Source organism: Zeugodacus cucurbitae, chromosome 5 (assembly GCF_028554725.1).
Source record: "Zeugodacus cucurbitae isolate PBARC_wt_2022May chromosome 5, idZeuCucr1.2, whole genome shotgun sequence".
Classification (NCBI taxonomy): Eukaryota; Metazoa; Arthropoda; class Insecta; order Diptera; family Tephritidae; genus Zeugodacus; species Zeugodacus cucurbitae.
In genome coordinates, this window is record NC_071670.1 from 29543620 (window position 1) to 29565366 (window position 21747).

At 39.2% G+C, this 21747-nt stretch overlaps 1 protein-coding gene across 1 annotated transcript; it reads left to right on the forward strand.

Moving 5' to 3' along the window:
* The first annotated feature begins 342 nt into the window (after positions 1-342).
* LOC114804573 (uncharacterized) lies at positions 343-20995 on the forward strand. Its single transcript, XM_029043416.2, has 4 exons — positions 343-2387; positions 2452-2666; positions 20373-20588; positions 20651-20995. Exon 1 carries the CDS (start codon positions 925-927, stop codon positions 2209-2211), a length of 1287 nt encoding a protein of 428 aa, XP_028899249.2. The 5' UTR covers positions 343-924; the 3' UTR covers positions 2212-2387; positions 2452-2666; positions 20373-20588; positions 20651-20995.
* The last annotated feature ends 752 nt before the right edge of the window (positions 20996-21747 follow it).

Consider the following 21747-nt stretch of genomic DNA (forward strand, 5'->3'; position numbering starts at 1 on the left):
TATATATTGTAAAGTAAACGATTCAGATTGTTTTCAAAGTTCTGGTATATAGGAAGTAGGCGTGGTTGTGAAGCGATTTGGCCTATTTTCTCAACATATCATTGGGATGTAAGGAAACTATTACAAACCAAGTTTCATGGAAATCGGTCGAGTAGTTCCTGAGATATGGTTTTTGACCCATAAGTGGGCGACGCCACGCCCATTTTCCATTTTATATAGCTCTATTGGTTTGCGAGATATGTACAAAAAACTTAGTAGGGGGCGGGGCCACGCCTACTTCCCCAAAAAAATTACATCCAAAATATGCCCCTTCATAGTGCGATCCTTCATACCAAATTTTTTTCCATAGCTTTATTTATGGCTTAGTTATGGCACTTTATGTGTTTTCGGTTTTCGTCATTTTGTGGGCGTGGCAGTGGTCCGATTTTGCTCATTTTCGAAAGCAACCTTCCATGGTGCCAAGAAATAAGTGTTCCAAGTTTCATCAAGATATCTTAGTTTTTACTCAAGTTACAGCTAGCACAGACGGACGGACGGACGGACGGACAGACAGACATTCGGATTTGAACTCCACTCTTCACCCTGATCACTTTGGTATATATAACCCTATATCTAACTCGTTTAGTTTTGGGTGTTACAAACAACCGTTATGTGAACAAAACTATAATACTCTCTTTAGCAACATTTGTTGCGAGAGTATAAAAATCTTGCAGCTCCCTCGATGCTTCAAAAGTATTTGATGACCAGAATGCACAAAACAGATTGGGCCAAATAGGAGCGTAGTTTTGCTAAGTATCGCAATGTATCCATATAATCAATAGTTGAAAGTTGAAATTAGGATAAGTTGATCAATTTGTAAGTTTGATCAATAGTCAGGGATGTAGTGCGGGTCGCCTCCGAGTGGTGCATCCTGGGTAACGCTAAATGACCTGCGGCCTTCACGGCCTTACTAACCCCCTGATTTTCCAGACCATAGGCATTACACGGACAACGAGTAGAGACACCTGTTTAGATATTGCGGTTGAACCCTGGGCTGGTTGTTGGGGCATTCTGTCACCTGAGTATGATGGGGTGACACTCATCAGAAATGGCCGACGGGCTAATGTCTCAACGGCCTCCGTCCCGTTAAAACCATGGCAGGTCTCGGAGTACGTTCCCTCGAGAGGTACCAACAAACCCCGGAAAAATCCGGCTAGGAAGCTAAAGTCGGATCGACGTTTAGCAGCAAAAATTATGGAGCGTTACGGCGGAAAGAAGGACGGGCAGGCATCGGAGCAACACGCCAGCACCCTCAAGTGGGCCGAAAAGGTCTTGAACGAGAGAGTGGACCCGGCATTGACAGGGCAAGGTGCAGCCGGGCCGGTCAAGCGACAAAGGTCGCTGAAGGGTGAGTCCTCCCTCGTCAAGAGGCCGCGGACAGGAGCTGCGCCAACTTTCAGCGATATCGCTAAGTCGGCGGGCTCCATCGAGATCGGCGTGTTGGACCGCAGTAGGGGGGATGGTGCCATCTCCCGAGAAGAATGGAAGAGGGTGGCGGCGGCCATCTCTGCCGTGTTCCTGAAGGTGATCAGGGGAAACCCTGGGCCACCTCCGGATTGCGAAAGTGCTGGTTGGCACTACGGGCTTCACAAGCTGATTAGGTGTGCGGATGAACGATCGGCAGTGCTCTATAAAGAGGCGGTCTCTCTCGTGGGGGAGGTTTGGAAAGGGGCCAGATTGGAGGCTGTAGACAAGGCAGATTTGCCACTGCGTCCTAGGGCTCGCGTCTGGCTTCCAGCTGAACCCTCCTCTGCGGGTGAAATCGAGGAGATTATAAAATATTGTAATCCCTCGCTGCCAGCACACGACTGGAAGGTGATACGGCTCGAGAAAACCGAAGAACCCTATCGGCAAGCGCTGATACTGCTTAATGAGGAGTCCATCGGTCCTCTCAACGAGCTGAAGGGGGCCATTAGTTATGGCTTTGAGAAGGTAACTCTGAGAGTTCTCTCCACCGAAGCCAAGACGGACTGCTCGCAGCCTGCCACGCTTCAAACAGAAGCGGATGGTCAAATGACCATGGAAGTGGACCAGGTCCCCTCGGATGCTGCCAGCATTGGGGGCGGCTCGTCAATCGATGAGTCCGCCTTCGGTCTGGATAAGCTGTTCGTCGAAGAGCAAGAGGAAGGCAATCAAAGCGCTGAACTAGCGTTACTGGAGGAGAGTCTGTAGAATGAAATTTCTCTAGATTAACCTGCAGCATGCAAAGGCGGCCTCCGCAGAGTTATTACTCCGTCTGGAACGGGATGGAGTCGACGTCGTCTTTATCCAGGAACCGTGGCTGAGCAGTAACGGTATTTCTGGTTTAAATACGAAGAGCCACAAGCTACTTGCGGCCAGTGATTCAGGTAGAAACAGAGCCTGTTTGTTAGTACGAAACGAACTAAATGTGTTCCTTCTGCCTAATTTCAGCAACGGAGACGTTGTCACCGCTAACTTAGAGTGCGGCGTGGAAGGGATATGGCTGATTTCGGCCTATATGTTCCACGATGATGAGGTGGATCCACCCCCCCTGCTGCTGAGACAAGCGCTGTTGGAGGCGCAGCGAAAGAACATCGGGGCCATTGTTGGTTCTGATGCTAATTCGCGGCATGAAATCTGGGGCAGCACGGATACGAATCAGAGAGGTGAGTCACTTTTCGAGTTTATAGTAGATCTAGATCTATGTTGGGGAAACTCCCCAACTTTTGTAACTGTGGGCAGAGAGGAGGTCCTCGATCTCACCTTAGTCTCTAACTCGATTGCACCTTTGATCTCAGACTGGAAGGTCCTAGAGGACCACTCCTTTTCTGATCATAGGTACATCGGGTTTAGTCTGGACGAAACACGTCCACCCAACAAATATTATAGGAACTTTAGGAAAACAAATTGGAACCTTTACTCCAAAAGGCTCCGTTTTGCTCTCCGAGATACACCGGAGGGGAAATCCTTGCTTACAACTAATGCGTTGAGAATTACGTAGAAATCTTCAGCTCCGCGTGCAACTATGCCCTGGAGAACTCGTGTCCATTAACGAAGCCGAAGGGCAGAGGGAGACCGATCTGGTGGACTTTGGAGCTCTCTGAAATAAGGGCATCTGTCAGAAGACTTTTCAACAAAGCTCATAGAAGCGGGTCAGCTAATGACTGGACATTGTACAGGGTGGGACTCGCCGTGTACAAGTCCGAGATAAGGAGGGCTAAGAGGTCGTCCTGGAAAACTTTCTGCGAAAAAGTAGAGGGGTGTCAAGAAGCGTATAGATTTAGGCACATTCTCGCAAAGAAACCCACGTCCTCCGGATACCTCAAGGACGTCAATGGAAATTGGACACTGAGTAGTGAGGAAACCCTCAAATTGCTCCTGGACACTCACTTTCCGAGCAATCCCTCCCCTGGAGGAGTGCAACTTGGAGCACTCCAGACAGACTGTGTGGCCTTCCTGGACCTTCTGAACGAGAGACTTCTGGTATGGGCGACCAATTCATTCAAACCGTTCAAGTCCCCTGGACCGGATGGTATCATACCGGCGCAGCTGCAGCGGGCCCTCAGCCTTTCGTGTAGTTGGTTGTTAACAATTTATGCAAACTGCATCACACTTGGTCACATTCCGGGGGCTTGGAAGCAGGTCAGAGTGACGTTCATACCCAAGGCCGGAAAGAGCTCGCACGTCGCGGCCAAAGACTTCAGGCCTATCAGTCTCTCCTCCTCCTTTTCTACAGAAAACATTGGAGAGGCTGATCGATCGATTTATAAGGGGTAGGATTCCCAGACACCGTCTCTCTAAAGCGCAGCACGCTTACTGTAAAGGCAGGTCAGTGGACACAGCCTTACACGTGGTCGTCTCATGGATAGATAAAGCTATCGGACGTAAGGATTATGCAGTGGGAACCTTCCTCGACATTGAGGGGGCTTTCAACAACGTACTGTCGGAAGCGGTAGTAAGGGCCCTGAACAGATTCGAGGTTGAGTCCAACCTAAAGTATCTTATTTTCACTCTTCTCTGCGATAGAACGATTGTGGCAGAATGGGGCACGACACGGATGCGACGGGAGGTAAATAGGGGTACTCCGCAGGGAGGGGTCCTCTCACCTCTTCTCTGGATCATGGTCGTAGACGACCTTCTGGGAAAGCTTAATGAGATCTAATGCCGGGCGATTGCCTATGCAGACGACGTGATTCTCATGGTTGAAGGTAAGTTTCTGGATACCGTATATGATTTGACTCAAAGTTACCTTGATGTCGTATCAAGTTGGGCTCTGGACAACGGTCTTTCTGTAAACCCTAGTAAGACTGAGCTAGTTCTTTTCACCAGGAGATACAAAATACCGGATGCGCCTCTGCCGTCGATGGGAGGAGTCTGTCTTCATCCCGCCGACAGTGTAAAATACCTAGGTGTTGTCTTGGACAGAAAGCTTTCTTGGAAAGCCAACATTGCGGAAAGAGCAAAAAAGGCATCGGTTGCCCTGTATTGTTTTAGGGGAGCCATTGGTAGTAGATGGGGCCTCTCACCAAAAGTAGTTCTTTGGCTATATGAAACCATAGTCAAGCCTATAATGTTTTACGGGGTTCACGTATGGTGGGAGGCGCTTGAAAAGACTTCACTAGCTAAAAAGTTAGTGAGTGTGCAACGGGCGGCTCTCATAGCCATGTGCGGTGCGCTACGGACCACACCGACTTTGGCACTGAATTCCTTACTTCATATAGCACCCGTGGACATAGCCGGAAGGTGTATGGCCGCGAAAACCGCTATCAGGCTGAGGGAGGCTGGGTACTTAACAGAGTGTGCGCCTGGGCACTCTAGTATCCTCAGGCGCTTCGACTTCATTCCGAGGCTACTGGACTACCTTCCTGTCGATGAGCCCTACCCTGGCGGAGTATTCTCTGCTCTCATACCTTCAAGAGAGGGTTGGGTGGGTTGAAGTCGCTGGAGGAGAGACGCAGTAAGCTTCTTTACGGATGGGTCGAAGTTAGCGGGGAAAGTTGGAGGGGGAGTTTATAGTCCTGAACTTCTCATTAACTACAGCTTTAGGCTTCCGGACCATTGTAGCGTGTTCCAAGCGGAAGAGGCGGCCATAAAGGTTGCAGCGGATTCACTGCTGCGGAGTGCAGCAGCTTTCAAAAAGGTAACGATCCACTCTGATAGTAGGGCGGCAATATTAGCCTTAAGCTCAATGACTGTGCGCTCCAGGCTGGTTAAGGATTGCCAGTCCTCGCTATCAGTTGCATCGGAGCACTTTGCTATCATAATAGTTTAGGTGCCTGGCCACAGCGGAATCGTAGGAAACTGCAAGGCTGATGAGCTTGCTAGGACAGGTACTTCTGTTGCACTTACAGTGGAATGGGAACAAACAGGGGCGCCGCTGTCCTCTTGCAACTTGCTTCTGAATGAATGGGTCTCAGTCGAACTGAGCAGGCGTTGGACAGTCACTAGCACCTGTTCTGTCGCAAGATCATTCTGGCCCAAAGTAAATCGCAAGAGGTCAAGGGAACTCTTTGCCCTAAACAAGATCAATCTTCCCCAAGTTATAGGTGTTCTAACTGGCCATTGTCCCATTGGGACTCACGCGGTCAAATTAAGAATTTGATCGGATGCTAGCTGCAAAAGCTGCCTAGAAGAAGGTCAGTTAGAATCCTCCTAGCATTTCCTTTTGGAATGTCCCGCCTTTGCGAGATCTAGACATAAAATCCTTGGATCTCACTTTTTTGGGCACCCCCGCAAACTAGCGGATACAGAAGTTAAAAACCTCTGCAGATTTGTGGTAGGCTCCACGCGCTTTGTCGATTCATAATAAGTGAGGGGGTTGAATTTTTATGGCATCACAAAGGACTGCTCTCGATAGTCTAAGTGGGTTTCCCCCTATAGGGAAACAGCCTTCGTACCTAACCTAACCTAACCTAACCTAACCTAGTCAGCGTTATGAAACTACATACTACAAACAGACATTATTCGAAAGATGTTTTGAACTTTTTGTAAAGCGGGTATGTCCACGTCCCTTTTGTCAGCACTTGAGGCAGTGCATATCCGGTAATAGCTACTCTTCCCTCTCATATAACCACTTTGTTAGAAATTACTAAAATATACCATACATAGATGCTAATGAACGAGATATTAAACTAGATTAGATATACTAAAATAAAGCCCATTTTGCATTAAATATACTGATGCGATTTAGATCTAATATGCAAGATGTCAATAACTTGTTGACATTTTAAAGACAGTTTCATTGTATCGCTCTCATTGAAACCCTTGTCGCTATTGGCAAAAAAGTGGGACTGTCGATTTTCGACCAGCAAAAGTTGCCAAAAGCTTCCGAAACTTCTGAGGAGACTCTTATTGGCCAAAGCTGCCGATTCTGAGATATTGCTTCCTTCAGGCGATTTAATTATTGACTATACAAGACCGATTTGACCCTAGCAGATCATAGTAAATTATTACATGCTAATCTAACCAAAAACATGGCAAAACCTTCCTGACAATCACAGTCATTCTGGCTTGGTCACCACTTTCGTCGGTTCATCGTGATATCTCCTAGCAGCAATATGACGAGTATGCTTGCTTATTCCTCGTAATCAGTTTGACTATGGCAAGTAAATGTTTATAGAAACTTCTTGTGTGCTTCGCTGTGTGTTTCGCTTTGCAAAATTTAATTAACAGCAATTCCTTTCACTGTGATCAACAACGCCAACGCCGTTTAACTTGCAATTTCAATAGATGAATATAAAACTATTCTATCGGCTCTATCTAAAGAAATATTACCGTTTCCCCTGCTACAGCAGAGCTATCGATTGCGGCACAACGTGGTGGCAAGCTTATCCGTGGAAAAAAAACAACAGAAAATTGCCACTTTATCTCTGCTAGCAGGCGTCACTGTCTTAGTGAAAAATCTGCCAAAAGTTCGGATTACTTTACCGCCACTTCATTTTGTGTTCATAAGCTTTTGTGAGAGTCACTGTGTTGTTCGTGTACTAATACTTTCGCAACCAAGGCAAATGGCTTGTCGCTTGGAATTTTCATTAAACTTACCATAATGACGCATAATTTTAGGCATTACACGATGCCATGAACATTAACATAAAGAAGTGCCTAAGAAGCGCTGAAATAGTTGAACGATAGCAAACGAAAGCATAACGAAGAATAAGGTAAAATGGGAAGAAAAAAAGTTACAAAGCATATGAGGTAAAGTAAGAAAATTGTTGCATGCAACTTTGTCTAAAGTAAACAATAGTAAAAAGGGCAAAAATTAAAGCAAATAAACCATCAAGCGGACGTGCCGATGGGGCTTATTATGTGGGCAAATAATGTTGTTGTTATTGTTTAAGCAATTTAAGCATTAACCGGCATTTCAACAGCGTCTGTGCATTACATTTTTGGAAAGTGTGCAGCGTAGTTTGTTGTCCAACTTTTTGGGAGTCCAGTCCGCGCAGTCAAAACTACAGCAAAATAAAGGAGCAAATTTAAGGATAAAATACAACTTAAATGTGCTTTATGTATACATATCTGGCATACAAAAATGAAACGTTGACAACAAAAAGGTAATTTTCAGTGAACATTTTTCCTTACTCAAAGCATTTTTTACAAATTGTTGACAATCCCATTATCACAAAGCCCAAAAGCAGCGTTGGTAGCTGCATTAAAACCAGCTCAGACATAAGCTGAAAATGGCGCTAAGGTGAAGCTGGAGCTTTACGAGCGGCTCCTAAGCAGCGCTATGCCGGGGGAATCGTTTGCTAGTGGCGTTGGGCTGTGTAAAGTTCAAAACTAAAAGCCGCCCGACAAAGGCATTGATGCTGCCAACAACGTCTGCAATAAGTGGAGTGCAAAATGTTAATGGTTTACGTAAAACGCAGGCGTGCCTCTGTACAACAACCACTAGAACCACCAGCGGCGACTGGCTCTCAACAACTACATACTTTTCGAAAGTTAGAATGTGTTTGAAATTTGTTTCTTTCACTTTGCTTCTTTCATTCTGCGCGTTTGACAAAAAAATTTTTAGTTTGTTAATAGATAAATGCTCGAAAGTCATGCCACTAACTTGTTTGACTTGTGCTCACATCCAAATGGAAAAATGATAAGCATCGCAAACTTAATACAGCGCTCTGGTAGTGATTGGCAGCGCAATTGATTTTCGTCATTTCTTATCGAATGCTTCAAAAAATTGATCTTCCTAGATTGAAGCTTGTCATAGCAGCTACTCGCATATTGATACAATTACGATAATATGCTTCGCTATTCTGCGGTTTTTTATACTCTCGTAACATGTTGCACAGCATATAATAGTTTTGTTCACATAACGATTATAAAATATTAAAGCTATATCAACCAAACTTTCTTAATTTCATTTAGACATCTAATTATTGGTCAATCGTATGGTTTTCACGTACCACCCCAAATACGATGACTTGAGACATGACTTCAATTCATCCGCCGCTATTGATTTCGAAATAACAGAAAGTGTTTGTCCAAAAACGGCTGCTAACAGGATCATTACGCCACCAAAGAAACGACCTTGGAGTCTCACTATGTGTGCCTTATGCTTTTGGGGTCAAATACAATTATCAAAATATTTCAATATAACTTCAAAAAATTTCTTAACAAAACAACAATGACAACATTCCAAATATTTATACTCTCGCAACAAAGTTGCTAGAGAGTATTTTAACGGTTGTTTATAACACCCAAAACTAAACGAGTTAGATATAGGGTTATATATACCAAAGTGATCAGGGTGAAGAGTGGATTTCAAATCCGAATGTCTGCCTGTCCGTCCGTCCGTCCGTCTGTGCAAGCAGTAACTTGAGTAAAAATTAAGATATCTTAATGAAACTTGGCACACTTATTTCTAAGCACCATAGGAAGGTTGCTTTCGAAAATGAGCCAAATCGAATTACTGCCACGCCCACAAAATGGCGAAAACCGAAAACACATAAAGTGCCATAACTAAGCCATAAATAAAGCTATGGAAATAAAATTTGGTATGAAGGATCGCACTATGAAGGGGCATATTTGGATGTAATTTTTTTGGGGCGGTGGGTGTGGCCCCGCCCCCAAATAGGTTTTTTTTTATCTCGGAAACCAATAGAGCTATATAAACCAAACTTTCTGCAGTCATTTTTTTTAACCACTTCTTAATACAGTCCCAAAATGAAAAAATTGGATAATAACCACACCCACCTCCCATACAAAGGTTAGGTTGAAAATTACTAAAAGTGGGTTAACTCACTAAAGAAAAATGTCAGAAACACTAAATTTCAAATAAGAAATGGCAGATGGAAGCTGCACTCAGATTTTTTTACAAAATGGAAAATGGGCGTGGTTCCGCCCATTTATGGGGCTCAAACCATATCTCTGAAACTACTCGACCAATTTCAATGAAATTCGGTTTATAATATCTTCCTAGCTTCTCAATGATATATTGTGAAAATAGTCCAAATCGGGTCACACCCACGCCTACTTCCCATCTTCCAGATCTTTGAAGTCGATCTGAATCGTTTACTTTACAATATATAAAGTAAGCCATAGTGAAGATATCGGAACAGAACTTTGCAAAAATACTGCATTTAAAGAGTGGCAATATAGGTAAGTCTCTCAGATATTTTGAAGAAATTCAGAGGGAATATGTTTCTTCGAATAATATGTCACCATGCCAAAAATAAGTGAAATCGGGACATAACTTTCCTATCTCCCATACGAGGGCTGCTATATATATTTCTGGCCTAGGCAATACTAAGTGTTGCCAGGTGCAATCTGACATTGGAAAGTTTGACATTTTTTAGCTTAACGTCACTCAGAACGTTTTGTCATTTAATCGTGAATTGTTTTATTTACAGGGAATTAAAAAATTCATCTCGGCCAAAAAATGGAATTAACTCGTGAACATTTTCTTGCGATCACTTTTCACAACTTTCGACGTGGATTATCGCGACAAGAGTGCATCGGTGAACTAAAATCTTTGTATGGCTATGAAGCACCATCCTATAGCACTGTGAAAAACTGGTACAACGAATTCCATCGTGGCCGACGCTCGCTCAAAGACGAATTCCGTGATTCGATGCCGTACGTGAACTGATAATGCAAGACCGTCATGTAACATACCTTCAGATAGAGGCATGCCTATGGATTTCTCCCACCAGCATACATTCGATATTGCATGAACACGTGGCCGTAAAAAAGGTTTGTTCTCGTTGGATCCCGCACAATTAGACAATCGCTCAAAAAAGGCTAAAAAAAAGTGCTTCGAAAATTGGTTTGAGCGCATGCAAAAGTGTATAAATATTGATGGAGAATATTTTGAAAAACAATAAAACCATTTTCGTTGATAAATATTCCTATTTTCATTATTAGGCCAGAAATATATATAGCAGACCTCGTATAACTAATATTAGGGTTTCCAACTTTCAATGGACTTTGCACCATACATATGCCGAATATGTGAGTCAAATTGTTTGTGATCCGATTGTTTGTTATATTAATAGAATTAAATAAATAAATTGCGAAAGTGTGAAATGTTGGATGACACGCGAACTTAGCCCTTCCTTACTTGTTTTCAGCAAATCATAGGAAAGGTTGTGGAATTATACAAAAAATGGTTTCTATTACAAAGTAATAAGTAAAAATTTGAATATTAACCAAAATAATGTGGCCAATGTTGTGCTAAAGTTTAAAACGAATATAAAAAGCCAAAACGGAAAAGGGCTAGAAAGGCAGACTTCACAAAAAGTAGATGGATTTATTATATGGGAAGTCATGAAAAATATTCGAATCACTGTTCCAAAAATTTCATTCATAATGGTGATCCGAATTTGCAAATCAGTAACCCATCCGTTTCAACAAATTCAAATCAAGGTCTTAAACTTGCTTACTCAATCCCCGAATACAAAAAGAAGTTACAAAGAGAAATCGATGAATATTTTGCAATGGGTTCTCATCTGATGTTTTAATTGTTTTTTAGAGATTATTTAATCAATTTTGATCCTTTTGAATTTTAATTTCTTGCCCTTTCCTTAGCATACATATTTGACGTTATTCTCGACTACATAGGCAAAACAATTTTACTTGAGCACATAAGCTTTAATGGTCCAACAAATCGTGTAATGAGTAGAGGACTCTAAAACTTAATTGATTATTTTATTATTTTTAAGTACAAATGACCTATTAAAATATGATAATATCCAATCTGTCCGATTTCGTGTAATCGTCTTATACTACTGGAGAAATCCAAGCATTATCAATCAAAGTGCACTAGTTCTGGAGCTAACATTCGTTGCCTCGAATACAAAATCCGTAATTATGAAAAAACAATTTTTTATTTTTATTTATTTCCCATCTGAAACAAATCGTATACAATCCTTCAATTATGCTTAAAAATTCGGTATATTTCGATTGAACAACGAACACACTTTTTTCCTTTCCTCCATATTTTTAATATTACTCCGTTTTTCCCTGACTACATATTTCTAATACATATTTTAAATTTAAATAAATCACCCGAATGAATTTCATTGCAAGCCATATTAAAGTTCAACTACCCCGATCTTTAGAAATGTAAATAAGCTTTACTGTGCACTGGCCACACTTGCACCAACGCAATACCGCAATTTTTTTTAGATGAATCGCGTAGAAACGTCAAATTATGCTAATAGACAAAAAATTTGCAAAACCGACGAAAATATCGCTCTTCAAACAGCCGCAAATGCACACACACAAACGAAGTGAAACACATTTTGTACATTTATATTGAGAACCAGGAACAAGAAAAACAAGAAATCGCCTATTCTGCCAGACAGCAAGCGAACAATCATTGCTGAAAGCGCGTTACAAACAATGTGACCCCAACGCTAACGCCCACAGCCGTAATTCTTGTTTCTGTACGGATGCTTAAAGTGTGTAGATAACCACAGCGGGAAGGGCTGGCTTCAAATACCTACGACAACAAAAAAAGCACACACTGTAACTCTGCGCAAATGTCAATATTTTGTGTTCAGCAGCGTAAAGGAGTTGTTCAAAACAGAAAATATTACCCCACATGCCCACAAACTTGTCTGCATATATATGTACATATGTATATGTAAATTGTATATGCTTACTGCTTAAATTATGCTGATAGTTGTTACTTTTCCCACAATTACTGCTGCACGTCAGCTTGTCACAAGTTGCGTTATCGCAGAAAACGTCACAGCTGGGCAAGTGCCCCTAAATTGAGGCTGATATATGCCTAGAAATGAACTTTCAAAGCGAATCGAAAGATTCGAAGCCAAAAACAACAATGATAAAGAAAAGTCATTGAAGTCGGCTGAGAGCGCCGAAAGTGTTGTTGTACATCGGCATATATTTTATAACACCGTCACTTGGTGCCCAATTGCAGTAAAATAGCAAAAGAAAAGCATTTGGCGCTGCCGCCCAACTTGCGGCACAAAACTTTACTCGGCTACCGTTGTCTACCGAAGTCAACCACAGAACTGTTGGAGCATAGCAGGCACCTGTCACCCACAAATCCGATTACAGTATACGCAAATATTCTTATTGTGTTTCTATGTGCAATATGTGTGCGTAGTCAAGGACACTTGCCGCTATCTAAGTGGAAAAAGTGAAATGAAGAGATACATGTGTATGCTATTCGATAGATATAAGTACCTTTACATATACAATGAGTGATCAGAGTGTCAATAACTGCGTTTTCAATTAAATTAAACTTCACTTTTAGTAAACATTATACGTTTTATAATTAAAAAATCATTCGAATGCAATATACATTATAATATGTATTTATAAGTATTCATTCGACTACTAAAGAATTTAAAAATATTTATATTTATAATATAAGTATATATATTACTCAAACTGTCGCTTATACCTTTGCCAGATGTTTGGCAGAGGTTATGATCCTGATATTATTATCCGATAAATTGGTAGGGCCGCCTCATTTCTTCCTCGATTTTATCTCCCTCGACAACGTTTGGATGTCACACTTTCGTCATATCTGTTTTTTTATCAAAATTATAAATGTTTGTTATCGAAAATAAATAAAATGAGACCTTAATAGCACGAAACTAATAAAATAATATTGTGTTAACTACTTTATCTGTCTCAATTATCGTATTATAAAGTATATGGAATAACTAAAATTTTTCCCATATAGGAGTATATACATATCGCTCATTTACTTGAATAGTGTCACAACTCAAAAAACACGACTTTTGAGTTGAGTATGCAGAAATGTGTGCAATTTCATCGTCCATATTGTATAAAAATTTCATTCCGATGCGCAAAAAAATAAGCGGTGAAATAAGAATGTGCCGTTATTAAACTTGTTATGTTGCATCATTTTTAACCACAATAACGACACTTCTCAGTTGTGCCAAAATTAGTTATACTTTTTTTACGAAACAACGACATATTTTATGTTACAACTCATATTGTCATAGCGTGAAGTTGGTTTTCTTTTCAGAAAGAACGACATATTTTGTGTTGGAACGATATTGGTGAAAACTAATTAAATTTTTCATATTGTTTTTTTTTTCAGCAAAAACGACACATTTGACTTATGACGGCGAAATTGATTTATATTTTTCACAAATAACGACATAATTCAAAATGGGTCACATTTATGCCCAAGAAAAAGCATTAGTACACTCTATTTGGTTCATTTCTGCTCAACATTGTATTTAATATATTACGGGCCACTAGATTTGTGAATAAACTGATGGCAGTTTTCGATATTTGCTAACTAAGAGACAATTGAAAACTTTAAATCGCTCTCCTGAAAAATCGACTTTTTTGAGTTGTGACACTATTCAAGTAAATGAGCAATGTGTTCCAGGCATGCTGACAAATTAGTAGCATTCCAATGAGTAGGTACGTGAGACACAGCAAGTTTTTCACTACATGACCCGATTAATGTAGTCCTTGCTCTGCGCCAGATGCAGCCATCCTTAAACCATTCGCACAAAATTTGTTTTGGATGACTATAAAATAAAGTTGCCCGAAATAGTTGGCTCGCTAATGATATCAAATAAACTTGTGGGACTGTGTCTCAAATAAATAAAAACGAGAATTGCACTTCAAATTACTTACGCCGATTTCAAATTGGTTTCTGATTTTTCTATCCCCAGAACTTGAGTAAATGTTTTCAGGAAACATATTTAGCGACAATAAAAAGATAGTTGCATAAAGTATTTATTTTACTACAAAAATAATATGGGAAATTTGGAAGATCGTTCCTCAATGACAACTACCTTTGTTTAATAATATATGTAGTTTCAAGTCTAGATGTCATGAGCTATATACTAAGTAATGCTCAGTTTAATTAGGTTATGACACTTGTTATTGAAATTGTCCTATGATAGCGAAGCGATAGCAAAAAATACTTATATCTGCAGTCACATATTTAGAACAAAAAGCATTGCCAAGAGTTTTAGTACATGTTTATATCAAACTTTTGGATGTCACTTCAAATGCAATGCTGTGTACTCGTATTTGGTCACAGCTGCATGTTTGAAATTTTCAAATCGTATTCTTACAAAAATGTAAATAGCCACTTTGGAACAGCTTGCAGTGCAAACAAACACTTTGCATTTGTGTGACGCAGTCCATCACAACAGAATAAAAAGGAATTTTGTAGTGCCAAGCTTGCAGAAAACTAAAAAGGAATCAAAATAAATCAAGTAAAGATCACACATAACCAATTGTAGTAAGTGCAAACCCATGTATCTCAAAATTCAGAATTTTTTAAAATACTTCAGATTATATGTTGATTAATTTTAAACGATTTATAACGAATATGAAAATTTAATTTTAAAACTGATATAATAAACTGACTCTGACTGAACTTCATAACTCGAATCACCATAATCCACAAGAAATCTAAACATACAATTTTTCAAGAAGCTGTAAAATATAGAATCATACACAGTTTTATTTATTTACTTCGCATACAGTTTTATGAAGATATTTTAAAACATATATTATGCAATTTTGTTTGTTACAGTTTGCTTTGTTTGGCTCTCGTCAGGTCTGTATTCCATACCTTTGTTATATGATTTATACAATCCATTAGTATAATATCAAATTTTTTGTTCTCCTCCTTACAATCGTATAGCGGGACTCTTTTAAAATTCTGCTTCGAGAGTAAAACTTTAAATTTTGTGTTATCTCCTCTTCGAAAAGTTCGATTTATGGATGATCAAAGACAGGTTTTATGTTGCAGAGCGAACATGCTTTCAGTGTTCTAAGGTAGAGTAATATTTCCTGGAACAATTATTGAAAATTAAATTTTAATATCAATACGAATATACTATGGCAGAATCATTGAACGTTGGGTATAATACTGGTTCTTATGTATAATATACATTTAATTTCATGCAAAATTAAATTTGGACATTTGTTGTCCGAGGACAAGAGCATACTTGAGCGTATTTAATAGTTTTATACTACTTATGGAATACAGAAAGCAGCCTGAGCGGAAATGAAAAGGCAGACGACAAAGATAGAAACCAGAAGCAAATACCATGCTCGTCAGGCATTTTCACATACAGTATTAACAGATTAGTCAGGAAGTATGGTAATTGATAACCAAATGCAAACTAACAAAGCAGATTTGGCCTAAATATGACAGGATAAGAACCAAGGACTTATTAAATAGATTTAGGAAAATCATATATAGACTTAACTGAACATTGGCCATTGGGAGAAAATGCGCTGAAAATGGGTATACACTATAGAAGGGCATATGGAAACGACTTTCCACATACTTTGTGAATGTCCCGCCCTATAACAAACCAGGCATAGAATTCTTGGGATCCATCAAGCAACAAACCTTGAATGGATGTCAATGATGTGAATCTAGCGCTAATTGAGCTACCATACTATGTAAACATGACCAAGATTTTAGTGGTATTAATGACAAAGTATAATATAATTTTCCGTCACAACGGTACATGGTAATTTTTATACTCTCGCAACAAAGTTGCTCACATCCACGACTACTTCCCATATAACCCGATTTTGAATTCCATCTCATTTCTTCACTTTAAAATATATACATAAGGAACCAATCAAGATAGCGGAAAAAAATTTGCACAAATACTGTATATGATCTGTGGCACTACTTGTGAAAAAATTGCCGATATCCGACTATAACTTTTCAAGGCCAGGAATATTGAACATGAAAAACTCAGTGCCTAAGGTAATTTTTCACCAAAAATATAGGTATATCTCTCAGATATTTTAATGTAACTCAGAGGACTTGTTTTCTTCTAAAAGTATGTATTTGTTCCAAAAATTATTAAAATTGGCCTTTAACTTCCTCTAGCTCCCATATACCTAATTATAGGTTTTTCAAAAGTACGGCTTTACTCCGCGTATATCGGTTAATATGTGAAATGTCTTTGTCAAATTAAGTGAGCATATAATCTTGAATATAATGTATGTTGGTGTTGAAAATGAGTGAAATTGGATCAGGAATCGCCTCAGCCCTCATAAACCTTATAATAATTTTCGTTATTCTATTGAACTTTATGCCGAATATATGGGTCAAATTGTGTGATATCTTAATAAAACTATTGCAATAAATTGCGAGCGTATAAAATGTTCGGTTGCTCCCGAACTTAGCCTTTCCTTACTTGTTTAGCATTGAAATGAACAAATGACTTGTATTTCCCATTTGAAACTAATTCTTTTTCGAACAATTAAATAAATAATAAACGTATAACTAGAAAACCATTATACTCTTCTAGGCAATATATTCGATAGCATAACAAATTCGGTAGTTTTTAAATAAGGTTTGTTCTCGTATAAAATTTACCATTTTGCATTTGCAGTTTCCCGAGAAATTTAAAAAATTGCACCAGCTAACCGTAGAGAGTATTGAAAACCCATACATATTTAGGTATATACAAATGTGCGAAATTGGTATCAACTCAACCGGTATAGCGCGCATTCAAATATACCAAAATACATTTGTCTTTGGTTATTTATTGTTTTTCGTGTGGTTTTCCATTTGAGGCGGTAACTATTGCGAGTACGCCACAATATATACGGTGAAAGAGTATGTGTGCAGACTACTATACTCAAATATATATGTACAGTAACTCCTCATTAACGAGAACGTTTTATTTCATAACCAATAAATATTGAAACTTTTGAAGTCTCAATGGAATGCCAGTTATTCCAAATGTCGGCTGAATGATGTCTTGGAAAATATTTATTGAACACATCGAACATATCAACTTATTTGTTAGATGAAATTTTGTATAATATCCATCGAGTGAGGTCCAGGTAATAAAGATTGTAGATCAGCCAATATATCCGATGGGTGAGCGTTAGTAGATACTAGTCAAAATGAGATCAAACCCAAGTAGGCGTAGTTATAATGTGCTGCTATCAACACTAGCTACACCACTACAACTACCAGTGGAGCAATAGAGAATTACAAACAATCAAAATGGGGGATACTGTACTATGAAATTAATATTACAATATAGACTCGTGTCTGTATGTACTTGTACGGGTATATGTGTAAGAAAACACACATTTATGGAACAATAAAATAGCAAACTCACCAGAATGTGCTGATAGTGAATTCAGCAAAATAAATTTCCAGTTATATATACCCGTGTGTACACACAAAATGTTACTTACAACTGTTTTCAAATAAATACAACCAAAATACATTCAACCCATAAAATCACAAGTAGTTTTGGTGTACAGCTGCACAGTCTTTGCCCATGACATTCAACTTAACCACTATTGCGAGCACTTTTGTTGTTTCAGCTGTGATTTTTCAATAGCATTTTCTCTATGCCTTTTTTGTTGGTGTTTGTGTGCTTTTATTACTTTTAAACTTGGCTCTAGCCAATACTTAAATTCATTGAATAAATTTAGAAATTCAGTAATACTGCATACCCTTTTCTGTTGATTTAACGAAATTACCAAAGACCTTATGTGGCCTTCGGTCTGAGCAAACCAGACTTATAAATTTTCCTGAGTAAGCATTTAAGTGATAAATTTTGTTTTTATAAAAGTTTGGAAAAATTATTGAGTCTCGATTCGATGTACTCGTATGTACTATGTATATGTACTATATGTAAATATGGAAGCAATAAAAGTAAGTAGTTTTCTGTCAAACATCACAACTCTAATGGCCTTTTCTATGTTAATTGGATACACTGATATAAATACGAACGTTTTTCAATGACAATATTTGATGCGGTTTATTCAATTTATTCTTAGTGTACCTTGAGCGTCAATTTTACAAAAATAAAAAATTAAATAAAAATAATGAAATAGATCTCGATTAAGTAATCATCAAGAAGTGGTTTAATGAATTGCAACGTAGTCGCAAGCCGGTTTTTGGTAATGATCACAGATTTATAAGAATGACAATGTGGTCTTCATTGGCCAAGACCATGACCAAACCGCATTAACAATGCACTCAAAATATCTGCTGTCTATATCTAAAGTGAGGTCATATTAGACAGGAACTACCACGGTGAACGTATAGTCATCATTATTGATAGTCAACCGACTCTCCAGGCAATATCATACTTTGAACTCAATAGAGATTCTAACAACTACTATACTGGGTACCATTGATTGGGTACTAGGACCCAAATGCATACAAAATATGTTCTTTGAGATCGTATACAAGAGTAGGAACGGCAAGTAGGAACCGCTACTAACTGAAATTGCAGAAACTTCACCCCTCCAAACTGCTTCCTTTTGAACAATTGATCGCGCTCCCAAGAAACAAATTGAGATAACTTCTTCTTTTTCTTGACTGGCGTAGACATCGCTTACGCGGTTACAGCCGAGTCCACAACCACATTGGTAATACCAAGTGAAGACAGGTCCTTCTCCACCTGGGCCTTCCATCGGAGTGGATGCCTCCCTCTTCTTCGGCTTCCACCAGCGGGTACTGCATCGAAAACTTTCAGAGCTGGGGCACTTTCGTCCATTCGAACAACATGACCTAGCCAGCGTAGCCGCCGTCTTTTTATTCGCTGGACTATGTCTATGTCGTCGAATAACACATACAGCTCAATAACACATACAGTTCCATCTTCTGCGGTATTCGCCGTTGCCAATGTTTAAGGGACCATCTCGGAGAGGTCCTTCCCGATCCTGATGGAGCTTTTGGTGTTGCTCAACGTCAGCTTACACAGCCGTATTAGTTTTGCGGGGATACCGAATTCAGACATCGCGGCATAAATGCAGCTCCTTTTCGTGCTGTCGAAAGTATCTTTAAAGTCGACAAAGATCGATCATCTTTTCACGGGTCTTCTCCAAGATTTGGTGCATGGTGAATATCTGGTCAGTTGTTGACTTTCTAGGTCTAAAGCTACACTGATAAGGTCCAATCAGTTTGTTGACGGTGGGCTTTAGTCTTTCACACAGTACGCTCGATAGATCCTTATAAGCGATGTTAAGGAGGCTGATCCCACGGTAGTTGGCGCAGATTGTGGGGTCTCCCCTTTTGTGGATTGGGCAGAGTACACTGAGATTCCATTCGTCGGCCATGCTTTCTTCCGACCATATTTCGCAAAAAAGCTGATGCATGCACCCTTTCACTTCTTCGCCGCCGTATTTGAATAGCTCGGCCGGCAATCCATCGGCCCCCGCCGCCTTGTTGTTCTTCAAGCGGGAAATTGCTATTCTAACTTCTTCACGGTCGGGCAAAGGAGATAACTAGTGGCACTATATATTGGTCGGTGCAGGCTAAGGATCCATCTACATAAACTAGGAATCTACACCTACCCGAGCATCTACTCCTTGACTGTCCGGCGATCGCGGGAAAGTGGAGTCAAGTAAATGTCCCCAAAGGGACAATATCACGTGCATCAGCCTTAGAATACTATTATGCTTTCTTAACTCGGCGAGATTAGATTTTATACTGCGATACGAGGAGAAGGCACAGTAATCAATTCTTAATCTAATCTAATCTAAGTGCTCGGTTACACCCGAGCTTATCCCGGGCTAAATGATTTTATAATTTAATTTTTAAAGAATAAGCGATTTTATAGGTGTGGCCATATTCCAAATTATTCGTTGAACAAATATTATATCTGCCTTAAAGACGCACAGACATAAGTTTTAAACAAAAGGTTTGTTTTCCTGAACATGTATACACTTATATTTTCAATGCCTGTATTGATGTTCACATATATAAAAGAATACATGCAATAAAGTAAATCAGTAAATTGTAAATTCCGCACAATGAACTGCTAGTAGACCGAACTTAATATTTCTTTAGTGTGGCTGACATTGATTGTAATTATCGCGACTGTCTTTCCATTGAGGCAGCATTTAGTTTCGAAGCAAACGGCTTGTGCTCATTTTAATCGATTCTTAATATTCAACAGCAAAACGGGCGATAATTGCATATGTACTGGAGCGAGTGACTGAATTAAACATCAACAGTGCGACACCAGCAATCACAATAAACAAGTGCTACGGAAATAAATAAGATTTACACGAAGACTTTCGGGCAACTGCACATTCACATTGTGAGAGTTGGAATGGAGAGTTGGCGGAACAATTTTTGGAATCGAACTATTCGACTATTAAGTTGGGTTAAGGTACTTTACATTAAAAAACTCATTCCTATGACAAATCAGCTAAAAAACGCCTGTCATTTAAGATGTCCGAAAAGTTTTGCCTCAATGGGTGGCTATAAGACAGTTTTGCGTAAGAACTCCTACCATGATGGCATCTATCTAAGCCCATGTGGCTCGTTCCTAATCTAATTAAATCGGATCAGCGCACCATTACACAGTGGTTCTGCCCATAGACCAAAAATCAAAAAATGTATAACCAAATATTTAGACAAAATGTAAACGAATTGTCTCTAAAGTGACCAAGATTGTATATGGTAAAAAAGTAAAATCTAACGGGACTTTCTAAAAATAAAATCTAAGACGTGAGTACATGTTCATTTTCATAGCGCAACGAATACTTCTTAACTAAAGGGGGAATTCAAAATGATCTGTCGAACATTTACGTTCCTGAATTTGAAAGATTTTAAATGTATTTTTAATGAAATGTATATATTTTATGTTCCAATACTAATAAAATCTAATTTCTGTTATATTTTTTTAATTAATGCTTTTTCTTACGTTGTTTTTTGTATATTTTGTACGCGCATTTATTATGTTTAGTTAAAGTTTTAGTTGTTTACCTCCCTCTCCCCCTTTGATTTTATTTGTTCAATGTATTTGTGGGTGTCTTAAATTAATATAAATGTTAAAGTTTGCTGCACAAATTTGCAGATATATGCATAATCTACTATATACTAACGCCACCTGGACGTGGCAGCACCCATTTGTATTTTTGTGCATATCTTATAACTGGTATATCAACAAAATTTCGGGAGTCATTTCCTTTAGGCACTTGATTATACAGCATGAAAATGGAGGAAATCGGATTATAACGAAAGGTTATGTTGAAAACTACTAAAACTGCTTTAATTTAGTCAACGAAATTCGGCTCCTAACATTTTTTTGGAATCTCAATACTACAGTTTGAAAATGAGCGAAATCGGTTTACAACCTTTACACCACAATTGTGAAGTCCATCTGATACAAATACTGCATTTAGAGTGTGGCATCGTCGGTGTAAAAATTGCCGAAATCGGACTATAACCTTTCAAGGCCCCAGATATAGAACATGGGGACCTCAGTGCTTTTATCTAATTCGGAAAATCTCTCAGATACGAACTCAGCCCTTCCTTACTTGTTA